This window comes from Trichomycterus rosablanca, chromosome 14 (assembly GCF_030014385.1).
Source record: "Trichomycterus rosablanca isolate fTriRos1 chromosome 14, fTriRos1.hap1, whole genome shotgun sequence".
Taxonomy (NCBI): domain Eukaryota; kingdom Metazoa; phylum Chordata; class Actinopteri; order Siluriformes; family Trichomycteridae; genus Trichomycterus; species Trichomycterus rosablanca.
The window spans coordinates 12882460-12908185 of record NC_086001.1 but is presented as its reverse complement, the minus strand read 5'-3'; the positions used below and the strand labels follow the sequence as shown (position 1 = coordinate 12908185).

The following is a 25726-nucleotide window of genomic DNA, read 5'->3' as shown; positions in this document are numbered from 1 at the left end:
TAAAACTTTTTGAAAATAAAACACTGTTTTTATTTGTTTTTTATGTTTTATTATGAAAAGGACATGTTATACTTTTCCAAACTAATATTGGTCAAGCTCAAGCACACAAACTGTAGGTTTTATTAAAAGATTTTTATGCAATCTCTGACCCAGGATGTCCACCCTGTAACGGACAAATGCATAACTGTTGTGTTTCTGTCTTTCAGCTGCACTTAAGGCCATTCTATAAAGGATGCACACATAATGTCAATATTTCTGTCATTATTATAACCAAACTGAATAATAAAGCTATATGAATTACACATGCACCTCATATACACTGTGATGTCCACCCTGTTACGTATTAGGTTGTAACAGGGTGGACCATAACAGGGTGGACATTCTGACATAAAATTAGCCATTAGCTAGCCAGTGAGCAAAACTATGCTAGCATAAAAGTGAATTCAGACAAAGAATTCTCTGCTTTTTAGTATGATTATTTTTACAATTATCAAATCGTATTGCGTTTTCTCATAAATCCCGTAACAGGGTGGACATGTTATGGTTGACCGTATACGACTTTTAGGATAAAATGTGGAAAAAACAGCATTAAAATGAGGAGTTTAATAAGCTACTCATCTTTCACAGTTGTTTTCCTTCCAAAAAGATTATGTGGGCTCCAGGAAATGATGTCAGTATGCAAAACAGCTCTTCATTTTAAGAGACAGTAGTAGGAGATAACAGGGTGGACAGTAACTTAAGGGACGTGTGAAAAACCCTTGTAATCAGCAATAAAATGAAACTCATTAAGAAAAAAAAATCCAATGTTAAGAGGGACTTAAGCAAAATCTTTTAAACAGTACTGAAAGACTGAGATATTTATATATACTTATATAAATCTCATATACAGTATCCATCACTAAATCAGAATGTACAGCACTGGAGACATGGGAAAACCTCTGCTATCTAAGAGATAAAAATGGTATGGATACAGTCATTTTATTTTGAAAACGTCAACAATTTAATAGTTAAAAGTTACATTTTTAAATGAAAAAAACCCAATAAAAAATATATTAAATTTTGGATTGGGTTCTTCATTGTGTATATTTTCTTTTAGAGCAATGAACATCACTGGTGAGTTGGTTGAGGTACGGAATGCATTGGGTTTCCCAGCTCTGCAATGTTACTTTGGATGTGTTATTACAGTTACTGACCACAATAATCATTACAATTTGGATTTGTAATATGATGCGCTAGCAAAATAATATACCAGTTGTGTGAGATCAAATGTTTGCTTTGGTGATGTCACTTGTATTCCGGTCTCCAGATGTGTACATTTGTGACTTCATTGATGAGGTGCGTTTGTGTTTGGATTAATTCCAAGTAGGTTTGTGTGTAGTTTCACTGAAGAGTCAGATACTGCCCATAGAGAGTTTATTGTGCCCAACCAGGCTTTCTGTATCAGAGACACCACCACTGTTATACGTAGGGGCAGCACGGTGGCTTAGTGGGTAGCACTGTCGGTTCGATCCCCAGGTGGAGCAGTCTGTGTGGAGTTTGCATGTTCTCCCCGTGTCTGCGTGGGTTTTCTCCGGGAGCTCCGGTTTCCTCCTACAGTCCAAACACATGCAAGTGAGGTTAATTGGAGATACAAAATTGTCCATGACTGTGTTTGACATTAAACTTGTTAAAAAATAATGAATCTTGTGTAATGAGTAACTACCGTTACGCTAAGTGTGTAAAACTTGACGTTACAATTCTAATAAATAAATAACTGTTTTACATAACTAGAACTCTTACATGTTAAAGTTTGACCTCTACAACATTTTTAATGTTTTTTAAAAAAATAATTTTGTCCACATCCAAATTGATAATGTTTATGGGGAGCTTTTAAATGACATTGGGGACGGCACGGTGGCTAAGTGGGTAGCACTGTCGCCTCACAGCAAGAAGGTCCTGGGTTTGATCCCCAGGTGGTGCGGTCCGGGTCCTTTCTGTGTGGAGTTTGCATGTTCTCCCCATGTCCACGTGGGTTTCCTCCCGCAGTCCAAAGACATGCAAGTAAGGTGAATTAGAGATACAAATTGTCCATGACTGTGTTCCATATAACCTTGTGAACTGATGAATCTTGTGTAATGAGTAACTAAAGCGTAACACATGACATTAAAATCCTAATAAACATTAATTTATTCATTTTCTTATTAGGGTCGGGGGGGGTTCGCATGGGGTGCTGGAGCCTATCCCAGCTTTTCAATAGGCGCAAGGCACACCCGGTAACACCCTGGACGGGACGCCAGTCCATTGCAGGGCAGACACACACACACACACATAGGGCAATTCAGTGTCTCCAATTAACCTCACTTGCATGTCTTTGGACTGTGGGAGGAAACCGGAGCACCTGGAGGAAACCCACACGGAGAACATGCAAACTCCACACAGAAAGGACCCGGACCGCCCCACCTGGGGATCGAACCCAGGACCTTCTTGCTGTGAGGCGACAGTGATACCCACTTAGCCACCATGCCGTCCTAATAAACAAACAAACAAACAAACAAACAAACAAACAAAATGACATTGGTAAACTTTAATGTTTCAGATTTTGTTTTAATCTCTGAGAACATCCGATTCATCACTAAATAAAAGTCAGAGATGTGTTTAGTGTTTAAACGTACAGAGGTTCTGGGTTTGATTCCTGGTCTCAGTGATTCCTGGTTTATCTGGAGTTGTTCCAGTCTGAACTGGTAGACGTGATTCAGACTGAAACTTCCAGTTACTGTGTGCAGTACAGCAGCAGCAGCAGGAACTGGAAAGGAAACAGGAGTGTGTAAAAGATCCAACTCTTTATTTCTGCCATTTTGGACGAATCCATTAACGTTTATATCCCACAATCATGACTTGATGTCGGACACGTCTCATTCTGAGTGAGTATGCTGAAAATAAGCAGTTTAAAGTAAGCGTGTATTGAACACTACAGTCTGGATCTGGAGCTTCAGGCATGTTTGTAATATTTTCTAAGTTCGGGTGGGACGGGATTTTTCCTTTAACGACAGATCTGCTACTTTTTAACTGCAGAAATATAAACATACAAGCTGACTTATATGATCGAATCCTAGTGTTTTATTTGAACTAAACAAACATTGTCATTAAAATAGGTTTTGTGTAAAATTAAGTTTGCAAATTGGAACTCTTTTCAACACTTTAACTGCAGTTTTTGTTAGCGAACGCAACATGTAGTCTGTGTGGACTGTTTTTATAGTTCATGGCAGTTATGACACTTTACAAAAACTAAATAATGCTTTTATATAGTCAAACACTGAGTTAGATGGTAGTAGGTAAACGGATTTGATGTTTGTTGGCTGTGAATGTTGATGCAGGAGAAACTACGCACTGCTGTTACCGTTCTTGGGTTGCCAGATATCAACATATATATATTTTCTCTAGGAGGGCCAGATTTGATCATGTGAAAGTGCCCGAGGGCCAACAGTTCCTGATGACATTATTTTTAACTATAAAATATGCATATAAATACGCTGTGTTTTAACAATTTTATTTTCACAAAGCGAACAAAAACCCAATGTAAGCATTCAGATGAACACATCAGACCTACAGTACATACAGAACAAGCTATGTGAATTTCTAACTGAACTTCAGAAACTCTGTAAAATAAAAGACAGGCACAGTCACCAAAATAAAGCTTAACGGGGCTTTATGTACTAAAAGAACGACACAGGAACTTCTCTGTGTGTTCTCTCCACCATTCATATTCTTAGGTCGTTGTTTTAGTACAATACGTCACGTTAAATTTTGTCCACGTTAATCGTTAATTTTTTGTACAGCCTGTGTCGCTTTTATCACGTCATATATGAGTACGTCTCATTCACGGTTTTGTCGCTTCTGATGTAAATGCGTTAATACACGGTGTTGCTGCCACCATCTGGTAAAAAGGGGAATTGCATCTTGAATTAGTATAATTTTTTTTTCTGTTTGACTGTGCTGGCGGGCCACAAGTAATGCAATTTAAGACAGAAGACGCCTGGACATGCCTGATCTACAGCGTTGGGCAGACGCTTTTATCCAAACTGATTTACAATTGTGACCGAATATACATCGCGGCTATTCTACTCTGCTGAACTGTTAGCACCATGGCTATCGTGCTCTGCTGAACCTGGCTGTTAGCATCGCGGCTATTCTACTCTGCTGAACTGTTAGCACCGTGGCTATCGTGCTCTGCTGAACCTGGCTGTTAGCATCGCGGCTATTCTACTCTGCTGAACTGTTAGCACCGTGGCTATCGTGCTCTGCTGAACCTGGCTGTTAGCACCGTGGCTATCGTGTTCTGCACAAATATTGTCGTTTTTATTTATTTGTTTTTGTATTACTAATTGTTCTTGTAAGTGTTTTGGTTTAATGTAAAGCGACCTTGGGTGTCATGAAAGGCGCTATATAAGTCGAATGTATTATTATTAATATACAAACTATAAGACTATATACAGGCAATATACAGATATGTAAGTTAGCAGCGTGTGGAATATTTACAAAAACAGTAAAGTGCACAGCTTGTAGGATGAGTACCACAAAGTGTAGTCAATTGGCAGCAGTTGAATATTGTCGCACTTAAGTCTGTATTGTCAGTCATTTATTTATTTAGGAAGGAGATGGCCTGTGGGAAGAAACTGCTCTTGAATCTGGAAGTTTTGGTGTGGATTGACCTGTAGCGCCTGCCAGAGGGAAGGGGTTGAATGAAGCTGTGGCCAGGGTGTGAATAAACATTCAAAAACATCATTTTGTTACAGGGGCCTGTTACAGTTGATTAAAACAAGCTTTAAAGATTGTTACAAATTAAAGTGTAAAAAATGTTCAGCAGTGTCAACTTAATTGAAATCCTCCAATCAACAAACTAATATTGCGTGGATAAAATAGTGGAAATCTTTAAAAAGACAATGGATGTCAAATACTTACTTACACTTGTATAGGACCTGTATTTCGTGGCAGTTGTGGGATTCCAATAATCCAAAGTCCTAGGGATTCCCCCAATCCAAAGTTTTATATAATTAACATAATTTAATGTCATTTATATAATTTGTTCTGTGTGGTTGATGCACCAGTATAGGTATATTTACAAAATACAATTAGGTTTGTCAGTGAAAACACTGAAAGTTTTGTTTGTACTTTTATTAGTTAAATAAAAGTTCATACAGATTAACAAATTATAGTTTTTGATTTGAAATGCATCTTTAGAAAGTGTCCCAACTTCTCTGGAATTGTGGTTTGTATTGAAAAAACACAAAAGCCCCTAGTCTTTTTTGAGCAAGGAAACATTTGAGGCTCACCACTCTATAAATGACACATAATACAGTTTTGGGAATTCAGGGAAATTTCTGCCAAATGGTGAAATCCAAAAACTACTAATGCCAAGTTCACACTACACGATTTTTGGTCAGATTTCGCTCGGCGACCGGTCGATGCTAGATTTGCCGGCTCAGGAGCAACTCGGCGTTCGCTAGCATGTCAGATATCTGATCTCAGTTGCACGTCTGGCAGTGAGTGCTCTGTCGAACAGCCAATGAGAACGCAAGATACGGGGTGAGGGGAAAGGCAGGAGAGGAGTGTAAACAGGTGGGACAGGGGGATAATATAGTTTATATCAGAATACACCGGCACACACACGTTTTACAGTATTTCTGACTTGATCATTCTCTACAAAACACCAACGTTACATTGCAAAAATATTAATTAACCTCCAACTTACTATAGAACAATCCATACTGTTCGTGTTGCCAAATCCACTCAGATTCATTTATTTTTCTTCCTTGATTTTACGCTGCACATCAGCGCACAAACACTTTGATCACTTGCTACTTGTTGACGTGCATGTTTGGACGTGGTATCATTTAACCCCTCGTCACTTCTCGCGTTTGTTTTCGTGACAAAACGTAGTTTGGGAGACCAGAGAAGCTTGTCTGTGATTCCAGTTGGTGATAGGTCGTGTAGTGTGAGACCCCCTATCGCCGATCAGTCGTGCAGTGTGAAATACACACCGACTGAAAGACTCCAGAGTGCAAAAGATTCAGTTGTGTAGTGTGAACTGTACAGCGACCCGACAAATCAGAAAGTTGTGTAGTGTGAACTTGGCATAACTGTCAGTATTTCAGATGGTACTGCATTAAAAACCAACATTTTTTCCATGAGGAATTTTATCATATGTGCTTGTGAATACTTAGACAAACTGTTTTAAATAAAATCCATAAATGCAATTAAGACTGTACTATGCACATTAGAAGCTGAATGTCAATAATGTCCAGAAATGTTGTGAACCTAAAATAGACTAATACATAATGGAAATGTGTATTGTGGTCTGATGTGTCAGGTAAGAAAAGTAATAGATATTTGTGATCTCTGGGCAAACAAGAAAATTCCAAGCCATATTTTGCAAGTTACAGTTAAATTCAATTCCAAAGAGCTTTATTAGCATGACTGTTGAAGTAGTTACAGTATTGCCAAAGCATTGAAAAGACAGTTTTGTAAATGGTTAGTTACAACATGGCTGTTTAATCGAAAAGTCCAGGTGCTAGACAGGCTTCCTAATATGACAATAAAAGTCCAGTACAATTGCATTTAGCTGCATGACAAACTTGCATGACAAACTGAAGAATTGCAGTTAGTTAAAACTAGGTCAATATTTAAATCTGATCACTTGGTGTCTTCAGGTCCATATTATAATAAAGTATTATGTAAGTGTTAAAAGGGGTGCGTGCATCAAATTCTAAATATGTATATTTAAAAAGGTAGAATGTAAAATGTCCTAATTTGTATTATTTTAACTAAATACTAGTAAGTCACTTGTATCACTGCCTTTTGTTTTTGTTAGCATTTCACTTTTGGAGACGAGGCTTGTAATGCTGAACATGTCAGTGTAATTGCATTTGATCCGGGCTTCTCTGTGACCTTGCTAAATCAACAGATCAATCCTACCATCCCCCAGTCTACCCAAATTACCTATATTGCAGCTCATCCCAGACTATATGTATGAAACTGGTGATTATGTAGGATTTTTTAAAGCCCACTTTCAGCGTTCATGCATGACATTGGGCTTAAATTATGTTTACGTTTGCACTCTGCTATTTTCTCTGCTTAGATCCACCCTGAGTGTCTCCTCAAGTCCTTATTTGAGGTTCAGGATTTGCTCATAAATTGCAGCCTGGGACAAAGATATTGTTTGCAGTTCTCTTTAAGAGTACATTTGATCTGGGACTCTGCTGACACAGCTGTTTTATACACTGTAATGTGCAGTTAATAAATGTGTTTTGATGTATTTCAGTAGTTTTTTGCATTATCCCAGAGTCTATATGTTCAATTCCTTTATATTTAATTCCTTGTTGCTCAAGGAACACAAGTAACACTAGAAAAAGATCTAGCACAAAGCTGTCTTGACACATGTGAATCTGTCAGCCATGTCCTTCATATTGCAGATTCTTACACAGAACTCGTAAGACAACCATGCAATGCTCTGTGTATTTAGCTGTCCCCTGCACCTTCACCAGTCAGTAGGAGTTTTATTGGCAAAAAGGTGATTCTTCATCCGGCCTTTCCTTCACCAATAGAGTCTGTTGAGTGCCTAAAGGTGCCAGCGGAAAAGCTTAGGCTAGAACCAAGATGCATTTTAATATTAATTATGAATACAACCCCTGGCAAAAATTATGGAATCACCACTCTTGGAAGATGTTCTGTCAATTGTTTAATTTTGTAGAAAAAAAATAAATCACAGACATGCCACAAAACTATCATTTTTCAAAATGTCAACCTTCTGGCATTAAGAAACAATAAAAAAAAGAAACAAATATAATAGTTGTGGTCAGTCACAATTGCTTTTTTTAGATCAAGTAGAGGAAAAAAATATGGAATCACTCAAATCTGAGGAAAAAATTATGGAATCACTCTGTAATTTGCAGTTTAAAAACAAAACATCTGCAGCAGATTAGATTTGCTAATTATTCTTCAGTTTAAAAAGAGTGCTTACACCTCGGAGAGCTGTTGCACAAAGCAGATTGTCATGAATCATGGTTCCAACACAAGATATGTCAGTTGAAACAAATGAGAGGATTATAAAACTCCTTCAAGAAGATAAATCATTGTGGAATGTCGCAAAAGATGTTGGTTGTTCCCAGTAAGCTGTGTTTAAAATCTGGACCAAGTACAAACAAAATGGGAAGGTTGTAAAAGGGAAGCATACTGGTAGACCAAGTAAGACATCAAAGCATCAAGATAAACAAAGCAATATGTCTTGAAAACAGAAAATGCACAACAAAACAAATGAGAAACAAGTGGCCGGAAAGTGGAGTCAATGTCTGTGACTGAACTGTAAGAAATCACCTAAAAGAAATGGGATTTACATACAGAAAAGCCAAACAAAAGCCACCATTAACACCTAAAAAGAAAAGAACAAGGTTAAAGTAGTCTAAAGAAAAGCAATCGTGGACTGTGGGTGACTGGATAAAAGTGATCTTCAGTGATGAATCGCGAATCTGCATTGGGCAAGGTGATGATGCTGGAACTTTTGTTTGGTGTCTGTCCAATGAAATTTATGAAAATAACTGCCTAAAGAAAACATGTTAATTTCCACAGTTGTTGATGATATGGGCCTGCATGTCGGGTAAAGGCACAGGGGAGATGGTCTTCAATAAATGCCAAAGTTTGGTGATGATGACTTCATTTTTCAAGATGATAATGCATCTTGCCATAGGGCAAAGGACGTGAAAACTTTCCTTCAAGAAAACATATAATGTCAATGGCATGGCCTGCAAATAGTCCGGATCTCAATCCATTTGAAAATCTCTGGTGGAAATTGAAGAAAATGGTCAATGACAAGGTTCCAACCTGCAAAGCTGATCTGGCAACAGCAAGAGACAGTTGAAGGCAGATTGATGAAGAATACTGTTTGTCATTAGTTAACTCCATGCCTCATAGAGTTTAAACCATTATAAAAGCCAGAGGTGGTGCAACAAAGTAATAATGGTGCAGTGTTTTCTAATGATTCCATAATTTTTTCCTCAGATTTGAGTGATTCCATATTTTTTCCTCTACTTGATCTAAAAAAAAGCAATTGTGACTGACCACAACTATTATATTTGTTTCTTTTTTTATTGTTTCTTAATGCCAGAGGGTTGGCAGTTTGAGAAATGATAGTTTTGTGGCATGTTTGTGATTTCTTTTTTTTCTACAAAATTAAACAATTGAAAGAACATCTTCCAAGAGTGGTGATTCCATAATTTTTGCCAGGGGTTGTATAAGTTTCACAAACAGATTTACCATTATTGTGGTATAGAAATCCCAAGATTTAGCAATGGCAGGATGTAGATATACTTTATTTGTCATATATACATATGTACAGTACAATGAAATTCTTTCTTCGCATATCCCAGCTTGTTTGGAAGCTGGGGTCAGAGCACAGGGTCAGCCATCGTATGGCGTCCCTGAAGCAGACAGGGTTAAGGGCCTTGCTCAAGGACCCAACAGTGGCTGCATAGCAGAGCCTGGATTTGAACCGCCAATCTTCTGGTTGATAGCCCAAAGCTCTCCCCACTAGGCTACCACTGTCCCACTGTATATATTATTAAAGATGCACCAGCCAATAAGTACTTTTTTATGATTGCACATTGGCTGGAAATATCAGGAGAACACAATGAAACAGAATGGTTTAAACAGTGTAAGAAAGACATGACTATTATAAGATGGGAAACCAGTTATGTTACAGATATGCCCTTCACTCCACATGTCATGTGGGGCAAACAGATGAGGCAGGACACAAATGCATAACCTTGGTGAACACTCTATTTAAACTTATTAAGAATGAAGAATGTCTTTATTTATCATATACACTGATCAGCCATAACACTCATTGTCCATTTTATCAGCTCCACTTACCATATAGAAGCACTTTATAGTTCTACAATTACTGACTGTAGTCTATCTGTTTCTCTGCATGCTTTGTTAACCCCCTTTCACCCTGTTCTTCAATGGTCAGGACCCCCACAGGACCACCACAGAGTAGGTATTCTTTAGGTGGTGGATCATTCTCAGCACTGCAGTGACACTGACATGGTGGTGGTGTGTTAGTGTGTGTTGTGCTGGTATGACTGGATCAGACACAGCATCGCTGCTGGAGTTTTTAAATACTGTGTCCACTCACTGTCCACTCTATTAGACACTCCTACCTAGTTGGTCCACCTTGTAGATGTAAAGTCAGAGATAATCGCTCATCTATCGCTGCTGTTTGAGTTGGTCATCTTCTAGATCTTAATCAGTGGTCACAGATCGCTGCCCACGGGGTGCTGTTGGCTGGATATTTTTGGTTGGTGGCCTATTCTCATTCCAGCAGTGACAGTGAGGTGTTTAAAAACTCCATCAGCGCTACTGTGTCTTATCCACTCATACCAGCACAACACGCACTAACACACCACCACTGAAAGAGGGCTAACAAAGCACGCAGAGAAACAGATGGACTACAGTCAGTAATTGTAGAACTACAAAGTGCAAAAGTGGAGCTGATAAAATGGACAGTGAGTGTAGAAACAAGGAGGTGGTTTTAATGTTATGGTTGATCAGTGTATACATATACACATGTACAATACAATACAATTCTTTTTCCGCACATTCTAGCATGTCAGCCATTGTATGGAGCCCCTGGAGCAGACAGGGTTAAGGGCCTTGCTCAAGAGCCCTCAGCGAACCATACAGGAATCATACAGGACCCATAGTCATTATCTGTAGCAGGTAACAAGCAGGCTGGTTAACGTAGACACCTGTGAAATTGGTACATGCGTGGCACAGCAGTTAATTATGTAAGCTCACAACCACTGGCATCCAGAGGTCATGTCTGCAGCTGTGCTACTGGCCTGTCGAGCATTTACATATGGACGTTGTTTGCTGTGTTGGGGAGGCCCTGCGATGGATTTGGTATCCTGTTTGAGGTGTGTTTCTGTTTTGTGCCCAACAAATGCAAGCATTACTTTAAAATAAAATGATGCACCGCCACTCCTGTGTCGGCTTAGCCCTCCTGCGTGTTCTTTGCTGTCATATGGAGGTTTGGTCTTGCTTTTTTGGCCAGTATACATAAGTTTCCATGGTCATCAAGATTTTGAATTGATTTATGCAGTTCATTGACATTTTAGACAGTGACAAATTCAATCATAGACTAGAATGTTTTCGATATTTTTTTATAGCTTTCCTCTGCATTTTTGGAATTAAATAGCTTTATTTCATCTCGTGAGTCAGCTGCTTAGAATAGCATGTTAGCATAAGGCTTGAAGAGTAAGGGAGTATAACTCTCTAATGACAACTCGTGACAAGTCTGATGAGTCTGTATGAGTCAATAAAGGCTTGAATGAGACTTAAATATAGTTCAGTTCATTTGATAAGCCACAAGTTACTGTGCAGTAATGTTTCCAGAGACTGTGAGTGTAACTTTTCGCTTTAAAATAAGCAAAATATAGCTGTATGTTAGATTGTTTAGTATGTAATGCTTAAGGTTGGAGTGACAGTAATTAATGTAGGATGATTGTTGACTGGTATTTCCTGGCGTCCATGCTGAGTGTCCCAAAGGAATGTACGGAATGCATTTCGTAGCCTTCAAACATTCTGTAACCTCTAATCATTTTCTGCCCACTCAAGAAATTCCACAGAAGCTGGGTCTGTGTTACAGTGGTCTGTTGATGCTGTTGTTAACAGCTTCAAAAAATTCTCCAGAAGAATAGGCAAACGAGAAGTAAGACAGTGCAACTAGCAATGTGAATGGTTGATTAACAAATTGTTCAATATGGCACAGTAATATTTTATACACTTTGACACTGCAGGTAAGTGTAATTTCACTAAGCTGCACAGGCAAAACCAGTGCTCATTTCAAACTGAATGAACAAGTCGTCAGGTCGCTGTACAGTTCACACTACACAACTGGATCTCTATCACCACCTGGAATCGCAGGCGAGCTTCTCTGGTCTTCCAAACTACATTTTGTCACGAAAACACACGCGAGAAGTGACGAGGGGTTTAATGACACCACGTCCAAAAATGCACGTCAACAAGTAGCGAGCGATCAAAGTTTGTGCGCTGATGTGCAGCGTAAAATCTAAGAGAAAAATAAATGAATCTGAGTGGAGTTGGCTACGCAAGCAGCAGGGATTGAGTTTGAGGTTAATAAATATTTTTTGCAATGCACCGTTGGTTTTATGTTTTGTAGAGAATGATAAGGTCAGAAATACTGTAAAACTTGAGTGTGTACCCCTGCCCCTGTCCCACCTTTTTACAACTCCTCCCCTGCGTTTCCCCTCACCCCGTATCTCGCATTCTCATTGGCTGTTTGACGTCGGCCGACTTATATCCAGATATCTAGCAAGCTAGAGCCACTCGGATTGAGTTGTTGAGTAGTTCACATATAGCGACTAAGAGCTGAATTTTGATTGCCGAGCGAATGCCGAGTTTCTCCCGAGCCGGCAAATCTAGTGCCGACCAGTCGGCAAGTGAAAATTAGGGCAAAAATTGTGTAGTGTGAACTAGGCATTAGCAACACAGAGACGTGACGTGATTAAGATTTTTACATTTTTAGAATGCGTGACATAGTTCAGGGACAAAATTTCATTATCAGGCTCTGGCAGCTCATTGTGAGAGCCTGACGTTGTAAAAGTGAGGGTGGTGAAAAACCAAGCCTGTTTGTTCACCACCCAAATGATTAGGAATTTGGGCGAATGCAGAAATAAGTTTTTAAAGGAAACTAAACCAAAACACCAACCACAAGACCAGTGTGTGCCAGGCTAAAAGAAAGAAAAAATAACCCTGGGTGGGGATGGAACCAGCATAATACCTTTGTAGCTTCGGTGTCTTGCTTGTTTTAGCTCCTGTTTAGCACGTTTAAACTGCACTCATATATTTATGTGTTTGTTATTGAAACATTCATGAGATTTAAAACAAAGGTAGCACAGTATCTTATATAACATATATTATTAGAATGTATTTATTTTGAATAAATGCTTTAAATTAAATTAAACTTTTACAGTTGTAAAACAGTCAAATATGTACAACTGTACATCAAAACAACTGTAATGAGCCTTTCCACTGTGAAGTTCGGTGACATGGCTCGGGTATGGAATCATGTATTTCTGCTTTCCCAGATTTGGCCAGCAGGTGGGGCATGGAGGTGTAGATGATTGGTGTGTTGGTTCCTTCTAACTGACAATCACCTGTGCCTCTTTGAGTGTTAATTTACTCCAGAAGAAAGTGTTTCTGTTGATCATAGTTTCTTGCTCAAGAGACTTGCCAGCTCCTCTGTTGGCAATCTGCTTCTTCTGGAACCATGGTTCCAAGCTTGTTTGTGCTTTCATCTCTTTCTGCAAAGTTACCCAGTGCCATGGCATTCACTCTGGATGAGCTAGTTGCCCCAGATGTAGTGTGATGACCCTTTTTTTGGAGTGGACTCCATGTGAACTTTGTTGTTGCAGAAGCTCCCTGTAGCTTTTAATAATGTGACAACTTCTAATTTCTGCTGTATACCTTTTTTCCAATTTATTTATGCATTTTTTCCCTTTTTCTCCCAATTTACCGTAGCCAATTAGTCTTCCGCTGCTGGGGATCCCAATTGTGTATTCACCTACTCCATGCCCCCTCCAACATATGTGCACTCCCTCAACCACTTCTGCACAGGCACCTTGATCTGCTACCAGGATCCTTGCACTGCATTTGAAGACCCCACCCACTTAGTCCGGTCTTTTCCCACACAGCAGACTTGGTGGCCAATTTTGTCTGCTGTGGGCACTGGCAGTTGTGCCCGCTAGATGGCCACAAGACCAGTGCGTGCCTGACTAAAAGAAAGAAAAAATAACCCTGGGTGGGGATGGAACCAGCGTAATACCTTTGTAGCTTCGGTGTCTTGCTTGTTTTAGCTCCTGTTTAGCACGTTTAAACTGCACTCATATATTTATGTGTTTGTTATTGAAACATTCATGAGATTTAAAACAAAGGTAGCACAGTATCTTATATAACATATATTATTAGAATGTATTTATTTTGAATAAATGCTTTAAATTAAATTAAACTTTTACAGTTGTGCCCGCTAGATGGCGCTCAGCCGATCGGTAGCAGAGCTGAGATTCGAACTTGGGTGTGCTAGTGGAATATCCCACTGTTCCACCTAGGTGCTGCTCTGTCCATTTTCTATCCACTTTCTCCATTGTGGGCTACAGATGTTTTTGTGTCTCTTATCTGTTACTTTGTTTCTGTTATTTCAGCCAAAACCTTTACTTTTTCTTATTCCCTTTTTATGGCGTTCAACCAACAGTATTGTAAAATGCAATTTTTTTTATTCTGGCAGGTGTGGCTGCCTCAGTAGTGATGCTAGAACAGCCTCATTATAACAACTGGCTAGCTAAACTGATCAATTGGCATTTGGCATTTAAAGCAGTAGTACACACACCATAAATATGTAAGATTCTTAAGGTCACTATCCTTTCAGAAGCATTGTTCCCATTTAAACAATTAACAAAATATGATTTTGAGCATGTTATGCTCAAGCTATCACTACACCATAACCAGTTGAATCAGCTTGTTAATTTTAACCCTCTATATCACATGAGGAAATAAAAAACAGACTAAGCTGAATGAAGTGTGACCCATTTCCTCTTTTTTCCCAGCTGTTACTCAGCTAAAAGAGGAGATTTGTACACCAGATGTTTCCAGAGATTGTAAGAGTCAAAAGCTTGTGCCATGTCATCGCCTAATTAAAACTGCAGTCATGTGAGAAATCTGCTAATAGAAACTTCGTATTTGGTTGTATCAGGCTGCACAGTTTGCACAAGGTCAGTTTCATATCCAACAATGTATGATATTGTTATTTTATATAATTATAATCGAATCAATATAATTATATAATCAAATACATATACACCAACGGGGCATAACATTATGACCACTGACAGGCGAAGTGAATAACACTGATTATCTCTTCATCACGGCACCTGTTAGTGGGTGGGATATATTAGGCAGCAAGTGAACATTTTATCCTCAAAGTTGATGTTAGAAGCAGGAAAATGGGCGAGCGTAAGGATTTGAGCGAGTTTGACAAGGGCCAAATTGTGATGGCTAGACGACTGGGTCAGAGCATCTCCAAAACCGCAGCTCTTGTCGAGGGTTCTCGGTCTGCAGTGGTCAGTACCTATTGCAGTTTGCAGCCGCAGACCAGTCAGGGTGCCCATGCTGACCCCTGTCCACTGTGGAAAGCGCCAACAATGGGCACGTGAGTGTCAGAACTGGACTACGGAGCAATGGAAGAAGGTGGCCTGGTCTGATGTATCACGCTTTCTTATACACTATATATACAAAAAGATTGGGACACGCATCTTATTTGTTGAATTCAGGTGTTTAAAATCAAGCATCTAGCCATGCAGTCTGCTTTCACTAACATTTGCGAAAGAACAGGTTGTTCTGAAGAGATTTTCAAATTCAAGTGTGGTTCTGTGATAGGATGTCCATACCAACACATTTTGGACAGTTGTATGCAGTATGAGTATGAGTGTGCCCCAGTGCACAAGGCAAGGTCCATAAATGTTTGGCCCTCAATTACTACATCAGTGTCTGACCTCACAAATGCTCTTCTGGATGTCTGTGGGCAACATTTTGTAAAAAGCCTTCCCAGAAGAGTGAAAGCTGTAATTGCTGCAAAGGGTTGGGCCTATAAATTAAAAACTCCATATAGAAATGCACAGAGATAATATATCACCCTTTCTATTCATTACACTTTTTAATCATTTGGGAACTAATGATATTGATTGTTTTTACCAGATACTGGGGATATTTATTATATTATATTTATTTATATTATTTAACAGTTTTACAGATGGAATATATGTGTTTAAGTTGCGTGTACATGATCTACCAATCATGACCTGCGAGAAAGTGGGATCTGTAAAAAATGGCAAATGTCAACATGAATCTAAAATCTTGTAGACTTCTAGAAAGAGGACTTCTCGGTGCTCAGGTGGCACAGCAGTAAAACACACTAGCACACAAGAACTAACATCTCGAGCTCACCGACAGGCTGGGCACCTACACGGACAATAACTGGCTTGTCCTTTGAGCTGAATGCCGGAGGGGATTCCTCATAACAATTACGGCCTCTGAGGGCTGATCGATGGTGCTTGCACAGAGACGGGGGATAATGGGGATCAGTGAGTGACTCTTCTTACGCAAGACTGAGAACCATATCAACCTGCATCCTGCAGGCGAAACGATGCACGTGACGGGAGGGTGTGTGTGTTGGTCATGTGGTCACGGCTCTCCTCGGTCAGAGTGGAGGTCAGCAACAGTAACACTAATCTGGTAATTAGATTTGAATAGATTGGGAGACAGATTGGGGAAAATGCACAAAAGAGGACTTCTTCAGGAAAAATACCAGTACAACTTCTGATGCCTCAAAATGACAGGACGATGGGTTGTGAGATTTCTAATTTGGGTACTCAAAAGCTAAGTATCTCATTGAGGAGGTATAGATGACAATGGCTTTTTGTCATTTGTCTAATGATGTTTTTGCAGACCCATCAAGTCCATCAGTGTACTCTTCATTAAAGTAAATACTATATAGTCTTTTAAACTTATTTTAGAAATCTCATTGATGTTTCTGCTCTTTTCATACAGATAAGCCCTCTGGTGGGATTGACTGAGATTCCAGAATCCAGAAGAGAAATTCTGAAAAGGCTGCTTTGTTCAACCATTGTCAAATACAATGTCCTCCATGAACCATCCAACAAACTGGGTGACATTTGGAGATGAAAGCACCCCTATACCCTCACCTCAGAAAAGCTTGCACTCTCCATCATCAAACTCAGGGTCAATACCTCGGCCCAGTGGCTTAAAGCTGACGTTACCTCCATTGGGAAATACGGCAAGGAGGTTATCCAGCACTCAAGAATCTCCTCATCTGCACTTTAGCTTCAATGGAAGCTCATGTGTGCCCAGCAACACTCCAATGTGCACTCCAGTAAAAGAGACTCCAACTGGCTCATCTCCTTTTAATTACGGCTCTTTGGGACAACCGGACTTCTTTATGAGTTTCCCCAGCACATCAACTGGTATCTCATCCATTGACACACAGTTGTCTTCTGATGTTTCAAGTGTCTTTCCAGCATTCCAAGATGATGTGGGTCACTTTAGCCCATTTTTTGATAACACCATGCACAAGAGTGATTCTGAAAGTTCCTCTTCAGACTCGGAGCCAGACTCTAGCTTGCCTCGCTTCTTTATCCGCAGCAAAGATGGTTATGAGCCATCGCAGGACCACCTTCATAACTCCTACTCTTACATTTGTCATAAGCTAGAGCAGTTAAAAGCAAAGGAGGGCCAGGAGAAAGGAAATACAGAGAAAGAGAAAATACAGAGAAAAGATTTATCGGAGGATACGGATGTAGGAAGAGGTCTTTCCTCCTTTGTTCCTCAGGGATTGTTCCTTAGCCAGAGGAGGCATGGCTGGCCCTTAATGCTCAGGATTCCTGAGAAGAAAAATCGCATGTCGTCTCGCCATTGGGGTCCCATATATTTGCAATTGCTCCCAGGAGCCGTGCTGCAAATGTATTACGTGAAGGGCTTGGAGAAACCTTTCAAAGAGTTTCAGCTCAATTCAAACTGCTCACTTTCAGGCCCAAAACTCGAAAGCTATGGCGAGCCACGCAAGATCGCAACCTTGAAGATTGAGCACGTGTCGTATGTAGAACGAAAGCGGTATAACCCTAAATCTGAAGGAGCTCACGAGCCAGAGGTAGAGCAGCTGCTGAAGTTTGGAACAACTGATTATAGGGACATAGAGGACCTACTAGTGTCCCTCGAGGAGGAATTAATGAGACTACCAGGTCCCCTGAAGCAACAAAAACATTATGAGGAGCAGGATTTGTCCTTGCACATTTCAGATCATGTCTGGATGCGTGTAGATAAGAATGGAGCCTCACTGGAATGTGCAGCCATCACTCGAATTCACTGTCTGGCCTTCATAAATGGTGCAGGGGAATGTTTCCTGGCATTAAATGACCTTGGACTACTAAGAAAAGACTCCAGTTACGGCTCTGAGGAGAATGAGACGTGGATGGAAATTGCTGACTACCATTTTCACAAGTCTGTAAGAGAGCCAGAATATGAAGACACCAGGCTAATCAAATTCTCACCTCCTGATGCCTGTAGGGTGGAGCTTATGCGCTACCGGACCGTTTCCCTCGGCTGTGCTGACATGCCATTTTCAGTGAAGGCAATAGTCACTGTGCAGGGTGCCTATATTGAGCTACAAGCTTTTCTAAATAAGCAGTCAGCATTTCCTATTTCTGTTGGAAATTTAGAAACACAGACACTTTGTGAAAATGTTCTGATACAGGTGCCATTACCTGGTGATTGGATAAAGGTGCCACGTACAGTGTCACTCCTGCAAAAGTCTCTCAAGGCCCGTATGAACAGGAATGCCTGCCTGGGCTCCGTAAATATTCCAGACTCTCATCCTGTCATGCAGGTGACTGTTGGTACAGTGAAGTATGAGAATGTTTATGAAGCCATTGTTTGGAGGATTGACAAGCTTCCTGCCAAGAACATAGGTAAGGAAACTTTTTACTTTAATTTAAATGTACCATATCAAATATACACTTACTAAGCACTTCAACACCTGTCTTGTATTTACATTCATTGGCTATTTTAGCTATACTTATCATTTAGATAGATAGATATACTTTATTTGTCATATATACATATACAGATGTACAGTACAATGAAATTCTTTCTTCGCATATCCCAGCTTGTTTGGTAGCTGGGGTCAGAGCGCAGGGTCAGCCATCTTACAGCGCCCCTGGAGCAGACAGGGTTAAGGGTCTTGCTCAAGGACCCAACAGTGGCTGCATAGCAGAGCCTGGATTTGAACCGCCAATCTTCTGGTTGATAGCCCAAAGCTCTACCCACTAGGCTACCACTGTCCCCAAAGTTGCACTTGTGGGTTAAAGAGTTATTAAGTGTAGTCCATCTGTTGCTTTGTACAGTCTGTCAACCTCTTCTAATCCATCCATAAATGGAAAGGACCCTCACTGATCAGATGCTTGGCAGATGCTAATTGAGTAATGGACCATTCCATTTTATCAGCGGACACTTTTTGATCACAACACACTGTTGACTTTATATTTTTGTTTGGAGCAACATTCTTCTCCCCACCCTAGCAGAAACGTGTCTGCTGCAGGCACTGCCAATTATGTCCGTCGAGTTTCAAACCAAGGAGTTCAGAATCTACCGCTGCGCCACCTTGGGCGCCCTGATAAACTTTTACCAGTACAACACACAATACTATATAATTATTATTTTGCTGTCAGTGCAGTGCTGAGGTTCATTACCCAATTAGCTTCTGGTTAGTGAGGGTCCTATGGGGGTCCCTTTTTAGTGATGGATGAGTTAGAATAGAAGGGGTTGACAAACTGTACAAAGCAACAGATTGACTGTACTTGTAACTGTAACTATAACCTAAATTATATCTGGTCAGTGGGGGTCCTATGTGGGTCAGCTTTGATGGTTTAGAGGGGCTCGCAAAGTGTACAGACAAGATACAGACTGCAATTAATAATTGTATATTGACTAATTGTTTTACTAATGGAGGTCATTCAACTAAATATGACCTTAAGGTTCATACTTAATGTCTGGAATTTACTACAGACACCAAAGGCTATGATGAAGTCAGTTCAGTCAGGGATTCTTGCACCAGAATGCCAGTTGTTTCAAACATTTAATTTTGTTATATACAACCCCTGGCAAAAATTATGGAATCACCACTCTTGGAAGATGTTCTTTCAATTGTTTAATTTTTTAGAAAAAAAATAAATCACAGACATGCCACAAAACTATCATTTCTCAAACTGTCAACCCTCTGGCATTAAGAAACAATAAAAAAAGAAACAAATATAATAGTTGTGGTCAGTCACAATTGCTTTTTTTTAGATCAAGTAGAGGAAAATAATATGGAATCACTCAAATCTGAGGAAAAAATTATGGAATCATTAGAAAACACTGCACCATTATTACTTTGTTGCACCACCTCTGGCTTTTATAATGGTTTAAACTCTCTGAGGCATGGAGTTAACTAATGACAAACAGTATTCTTCATCAATCTGCCTTCAACTGTCTCTTGCTGTTGCCAGATCAGCTTTGCAGGTTGGAACCTTGTCATTGACCATTTTCTTCAATTTCCACCAGAGATTTTCAAATGGATTGAGATCCGGACTATTTGCAGGCCATGCCATTGACATTATATGTTTTCTTGAAGGAAAGTTTTCACGTCCTTTGCCCTATGGCAAGATGCATTATCATCTTGAAAAATGAAGTCATCATCACCAAACATCCTTTCAACTGATGGAATAAGAAGAGCGTCCAAAATTTCAATGTGGACTTTGGCATTTATTGAAGACCATCTCCCCTGTGCCTTTACCCGACATGCAGGCCCATATCATCAACAACTGTGGAAATTAACATGTTTTCTTTAGGCAGTTATCTTCATAAATTTCATTGGACAGACACCAAACAAAAGTTCCAGCATCATCACCTTGCCCAATGCAGATTCGCGATTCATCACTGAAGATCACTTTTATCCAGTCACCCACAGTCCACGATTGCTTTACTTTAGCCTACTTTAACCTTGTTCTTTTCTTTTTAGGTGTTAATGATGGCTTTTGTTTGGCTTTTCTGTATGTAAATCCCATTTCTTTTAGGTGATTTCTTACAGTTCAGTCACAGACATTGACTCCACTTTCCGGCCACTTGTTTCTCATTTGTTTTGTTGTGCATTTTCTGTTTTCAAGACATATTGCTTTAAGTTTTCTATCTTGATGCTTTGATGTCTTACTTGGTCTACCAGTATGCTTCCCTTTTACAACCTTCCCATTTTGTTTGTACTTGGTCCAGATTTTAAACACAGCTTACTGGGAACAACCAACATCTTTTGCGACATTCCACAATGATTTATCTTCTTGAAGGAGTTTTATAATCCTCTCATTTGTTTCAACTGACATATCTTGTGTTGGAACCATGATTCATGACAATCTGCTTTGTGCAACAGCTCTCCGAGGTGTAAGCACTCTTTTTAAACTGAAGAATAATTAGCAAATCTAATCTGCTGCAGATGTTTTGTTTTTAAACTGCAAATTACAGAGTGATTCCATAATTTTTTCCTCAGATTTGAGTGATTCCATATTTTTTTCCTCTACTTGATCTAAAAAAAGCAATTGTGACTGACCACAACTATTATATTTGTTTCTTTTTTTTATTGTTTCTTAATGCCAGAAGGTTGACATTTTGAAAAATGATAGTTTTGTGGCATGTCTGTGATTTATTTTTTTTCTACAAAATTAAACAATTGACAGAACATCTTCCAAGAGTGGTGATTCCATAATTTTTGCCAGGGGTTGTAATACCATACTTAATAAATCATATTTTGATTAATTAAATAATAGGAAAGTCCTGCTAGTTGTTGACAACTTGGATTCTGTCATCTTTGATAGCTTAAAATTATTACCCATATGGACATAGCTGGTTTTATTATTATTATTATTATTATTATTGTTATTATTAATTAATTGGCATCAAGTCAATTCTTGCAACCATATGGGTAGTGTTTCACCAGAACATCCTGTCTTCTGTTTGGGTCTTTAGGCCTGTTAATGGCTATTCATTGTTCCACTAATTGTATCAATACATTTTGTTGACGGCCATCCTCTTTCTTTTTTATCTTCATTTTCCAAGCATAATTGTGTTTTCTATGGAATCGATTCCTCTCACTCAGTGGGGTTTGTAAATGCAGTGTTCATGCTTATATGGAGGTATTAAAAATATTCATCTTTACCATGTTGGCCCCAGATTGAAATGAATGTAGAAGGTTACTTGAGTGCTAAATGAATTAAAAAATAAAAAATGTTGCTTTGTAGAAGATAAGAACACGACATATCCTGTGGTAGAGCCTGATGAAGATAAGACCTCACTGATCCCCTGAGAGTAATTCACTTAATAAAGCTGATGTGATCCAGCTCCAACCATACCAAATGCATATCAGCTGATGGATGCTACATCAGCTAGACTGTGTATTGTATGGCTCTTGCTAACTTAGTTCATCTCCAAAAGCATTTCAAATCTACTTCATCTTCTAAAGAGCATCGTTGTACTCTGTACTAACAATATGTTTAAATAGCACACAGTTTGATAGGGTTACTGATTTGTCATATTATTTAGTATGTAGGATGTACAGGTAGTTTGTGATGCAACATCTGCACACCAGTTACATAAACTTTCAGGCTTGGGCTACAGGTGCATTTTCAGTAGAGTATAGCTGTTTATCTTTTTTTCCTCAGTGTGTCACTATGTGAACTCATTGTCTTTGTTAGTGAGTAAATGTTAAATGAGTAAATATGAATGATGCAGTGTAATAAATTACAGTCGAGGCAGCCAGACCTAATGTTGTTGGACTGATTAGGACTGTTTTTCCTAGAACTTACACCACTTATACACTGACGTCACTTTATTTTCTAGACCCCAATTTGCTGTCACGTTTTGTTATTGTCATTGTTATTATTATTATTGTTATTATTATTATTGTTATTAATAATCTGGTGATAGTAATGGTAATATTGACAATGATAGTGGTAGTGATGATGGTAGTGGTAATAGTGATAATCTATCTATCTATCTATCTATCTATCTATCTATCTATCTATCTATCTATCTATCTATCTATCTATCCATCCATCCATCCATCCATCCATCCATCCATCCATCCATCCATCCATCTACTCTTATCCATCCATCCATCCATCTACTCTATCCACTCTATCCATCCATCCATCCATCTACTGCATCCAGCCATCCATCCATCTATCTACTCTATCCATCCATCCATCCATCCATCCATCCATCCACCTATCTACTCTTATCCATCCATCCATCATTCTACTGCATCCAGCCATCCATCCATCTACTCTATCCACTATATCCATCCATCCATTCATCTACTGCATCCAGCCATCCATACATCCATCCATCCAGCCATCTATCTACTCTATCCATCCATCCATCCATCTATCTACCCTATCCATCCATCCATCCATCCATCATCAAACCATCCATCCATCTACTCTATCCATCCATCCATTCATCCATCCATCCATCTACTCTATCCATCCATCCATCCATCCATCTACCCTATCCATCCATCCATCATCAATCCATCCATCCATCTACTCTATCCATCCATCCATCATCAATCCATCCATTCATCTACTCTATCCATCCATCTACTCTATCCATCCATCCATCCATCCATCCATCTATCTACTCTATCCATCCATCCATCTACTCCATCCAGCCATCCAGCCATCTATCTACTCTATCTATCCATCCATCTACTCCATCCATCCATCCAGCCATCTATCTACTCCATCCATCCATCCATCCATCCATCCATCCATGTAAATTAAAGCCCTGTCCAGAGTATATCCCTGCCTTGTGCATAGTAAATATGTATCGGTTACTGAAATGAATAAATAATCCAAACATTGGTGGCTCAACACCAAAACCTTTTGAACAATTTAAGCCAAATACATTTTATTTATGAGCTTACTCAGTATTGAGAAAAGTGTCTGTGTCGTTGCCTGTGATATTTATGATGTTCTAGCGCCCTCTGATGGCATAAATTGCCCAGCACACATTCATTCAGCCTATGTTCTCCCACTTACAGCAGTGGACCATCCACACTCCCTGTCCTGCAAGCTGGAGCTCGCTTCAGATCAAGAAATCCCCACCGACTGGTTCCCCTACATCACCATGGAGTGTGAAGTTACAGATACAGTCGTCTCTCAGACCAGAGTCAAATCTTTGGGCACAGAAAGTGACATTCAGCCTCAGAAACATGTCACCTACAGGTCGTACTATCACTGCCAGGTGAGATCATAGTCAGACATCATTGTTATTCTGTTGCTTGTGTAAAGGTTTGGACACCTCAGTCAAATTTCATATTGTGTTGATTGTTTAAATGATATATTGACAGTAAGCAAAGTTTAAAGCACAGTCAATATTAATTTGCTGAATTTAACATATTGGGGGAAATTAAATGTGCCATAACTGTTGCATATGCGATATTTTATTTTTTTAAATTACATATGCTAAATTTGGCCACTCAGGTGGCGCAGCGCTAAAATACGCTAGCGCATCAGAGCTGGGATTTCGAACACATTAGCTGCGTCCGGAATCGCATACTTCCATACTCAATAGTACGCGAAATGAGTACGCGAGAGCGGTTAGTATGTCCGAATACATAGTATACATAAAAAGGTACGCGAGAAGTACCCGGATGACCTACTTATTGGGCAGCCATGTTTGAGTATGCAAGCGATGCACACTTGCGGTCCGCTAATGTATCCCATAATGCAACTGGAGCTGCGTAGGCGTTCAAAGCGGAATAAGAAACAAGAAAGATAGCGGTCCTCTGTTTACAAGTGTAAGTAAGATAAATAAAATAAAATTTTTAAAGACGAATAAATAACAAAAAGACGATAAATATCCAAAATTTTGGCGAGTGGGGTTTGTAATGAGTCTGTAACTATGGTGATATTACATCATCACGTCCTCACGTCATCACTTGACGTTGGTAAGATGGCGGATGTAGTATGTAGTGGTGTTGTGTGCATACTGCACACTTCTGTACTGAAAGTATGTACTTTTTTACCGGCCGAGTAGTGCATACTTCCTCCAATCTAGTACGTACTCTGTAAGTATGCGATTCCGGACGCAGCTATTGTATCCAGTCTCAGCTCTGCCATCTGGCTGGGCTGGGCAGCCACAAGGACAACGATTGGCTGTTGTTTAGGGTGAGATGAGCCGGACCAGGGTTCCTCATAACTGGTGCAATTATGACCTCTGCTGGCTGATTGATGGCGTCTGCACAGAGTTGGGGAATAATGCTGATCAGGGTGTGGCTCTCTGTGCACAAGGCTGATTCGCATATGAACTTGTCTTGTGCAGGTGAAAAGAGACACTGCACACGTGTCGGAGGGGGCGTGTGTCAGTTGCGAAGCTTCTCAGTCGGCAGTGGAGGGTTGTATCGGTAGAGGTGAAGCGTAACGCCATCAGGGTAATCGGATACAACTAAATTAGAGGAGAAAATTGGGGGGAAAATCTGAGAAAATGCTAAATTAAGCAAATAAACAGCAATTTTGCATAAAAAGTTATTTCCTTTAAAGGATGTTAGTTTTTTCTTACTTAAAAAATCAAGAAAACATGGAAGCTTACCAGAGGTGTGTTTCTCTCTCTCTCTCTCTCTCTCTCTCTCTGATTTTAGGTGGAAGTTGAAAAGAAAGTGATTGCAATAGAATCACAGAAACCATCAAGTTGTGCAACACAGTGATGATATTTCTTCTTTCACAGTGAACTTTAATATGAAATATTTAACTTAAATACCAGCACTACTAAATATGCAGCTTGCACCGACAACAGATGCATTAAATGATCTTACTCTGAACTTTTCATTTTATGTTAACCGAACATTGCCACATATGGCAGGTTGGGCTGGGCGGTATGACCCAAAATATGTATTACGGTATTTTTTAAGATTCTGACGGTTTCATGGTATATCATGGTAAATATGTATTACAGTATTTTTTAAGATTCTGACAGTTTCATGGTATATCACGGTATGTTTTGTGTTACTGGGACTTTTTAT

General features: G+C 39.5%; 1 protein-coding gene across 1 annotated transcript; it reads left to right on the top strand.

Moving 5' to 3' along the window:
* Positions 1–16741: 16741 nt before the first annotated feature.
* Positions 16742–25411, top strand: LOC134326394 (stonin-1). Its single transcript, XM_063008548.1, has 3 exons — positions 16742–18587; positions 23747–23949; positions 25346–25411. The coding sequence occupies exons 1-3, from the start codon at positions 16742–16744 to the stop codon at positions 25409–25411; spliced, it is 2115 nt and encodes a 704-aa protein (XP_062864618.1).
* The last annotated feature ends 315 nt before the right edge of the window (positions 25412–25726 follow it).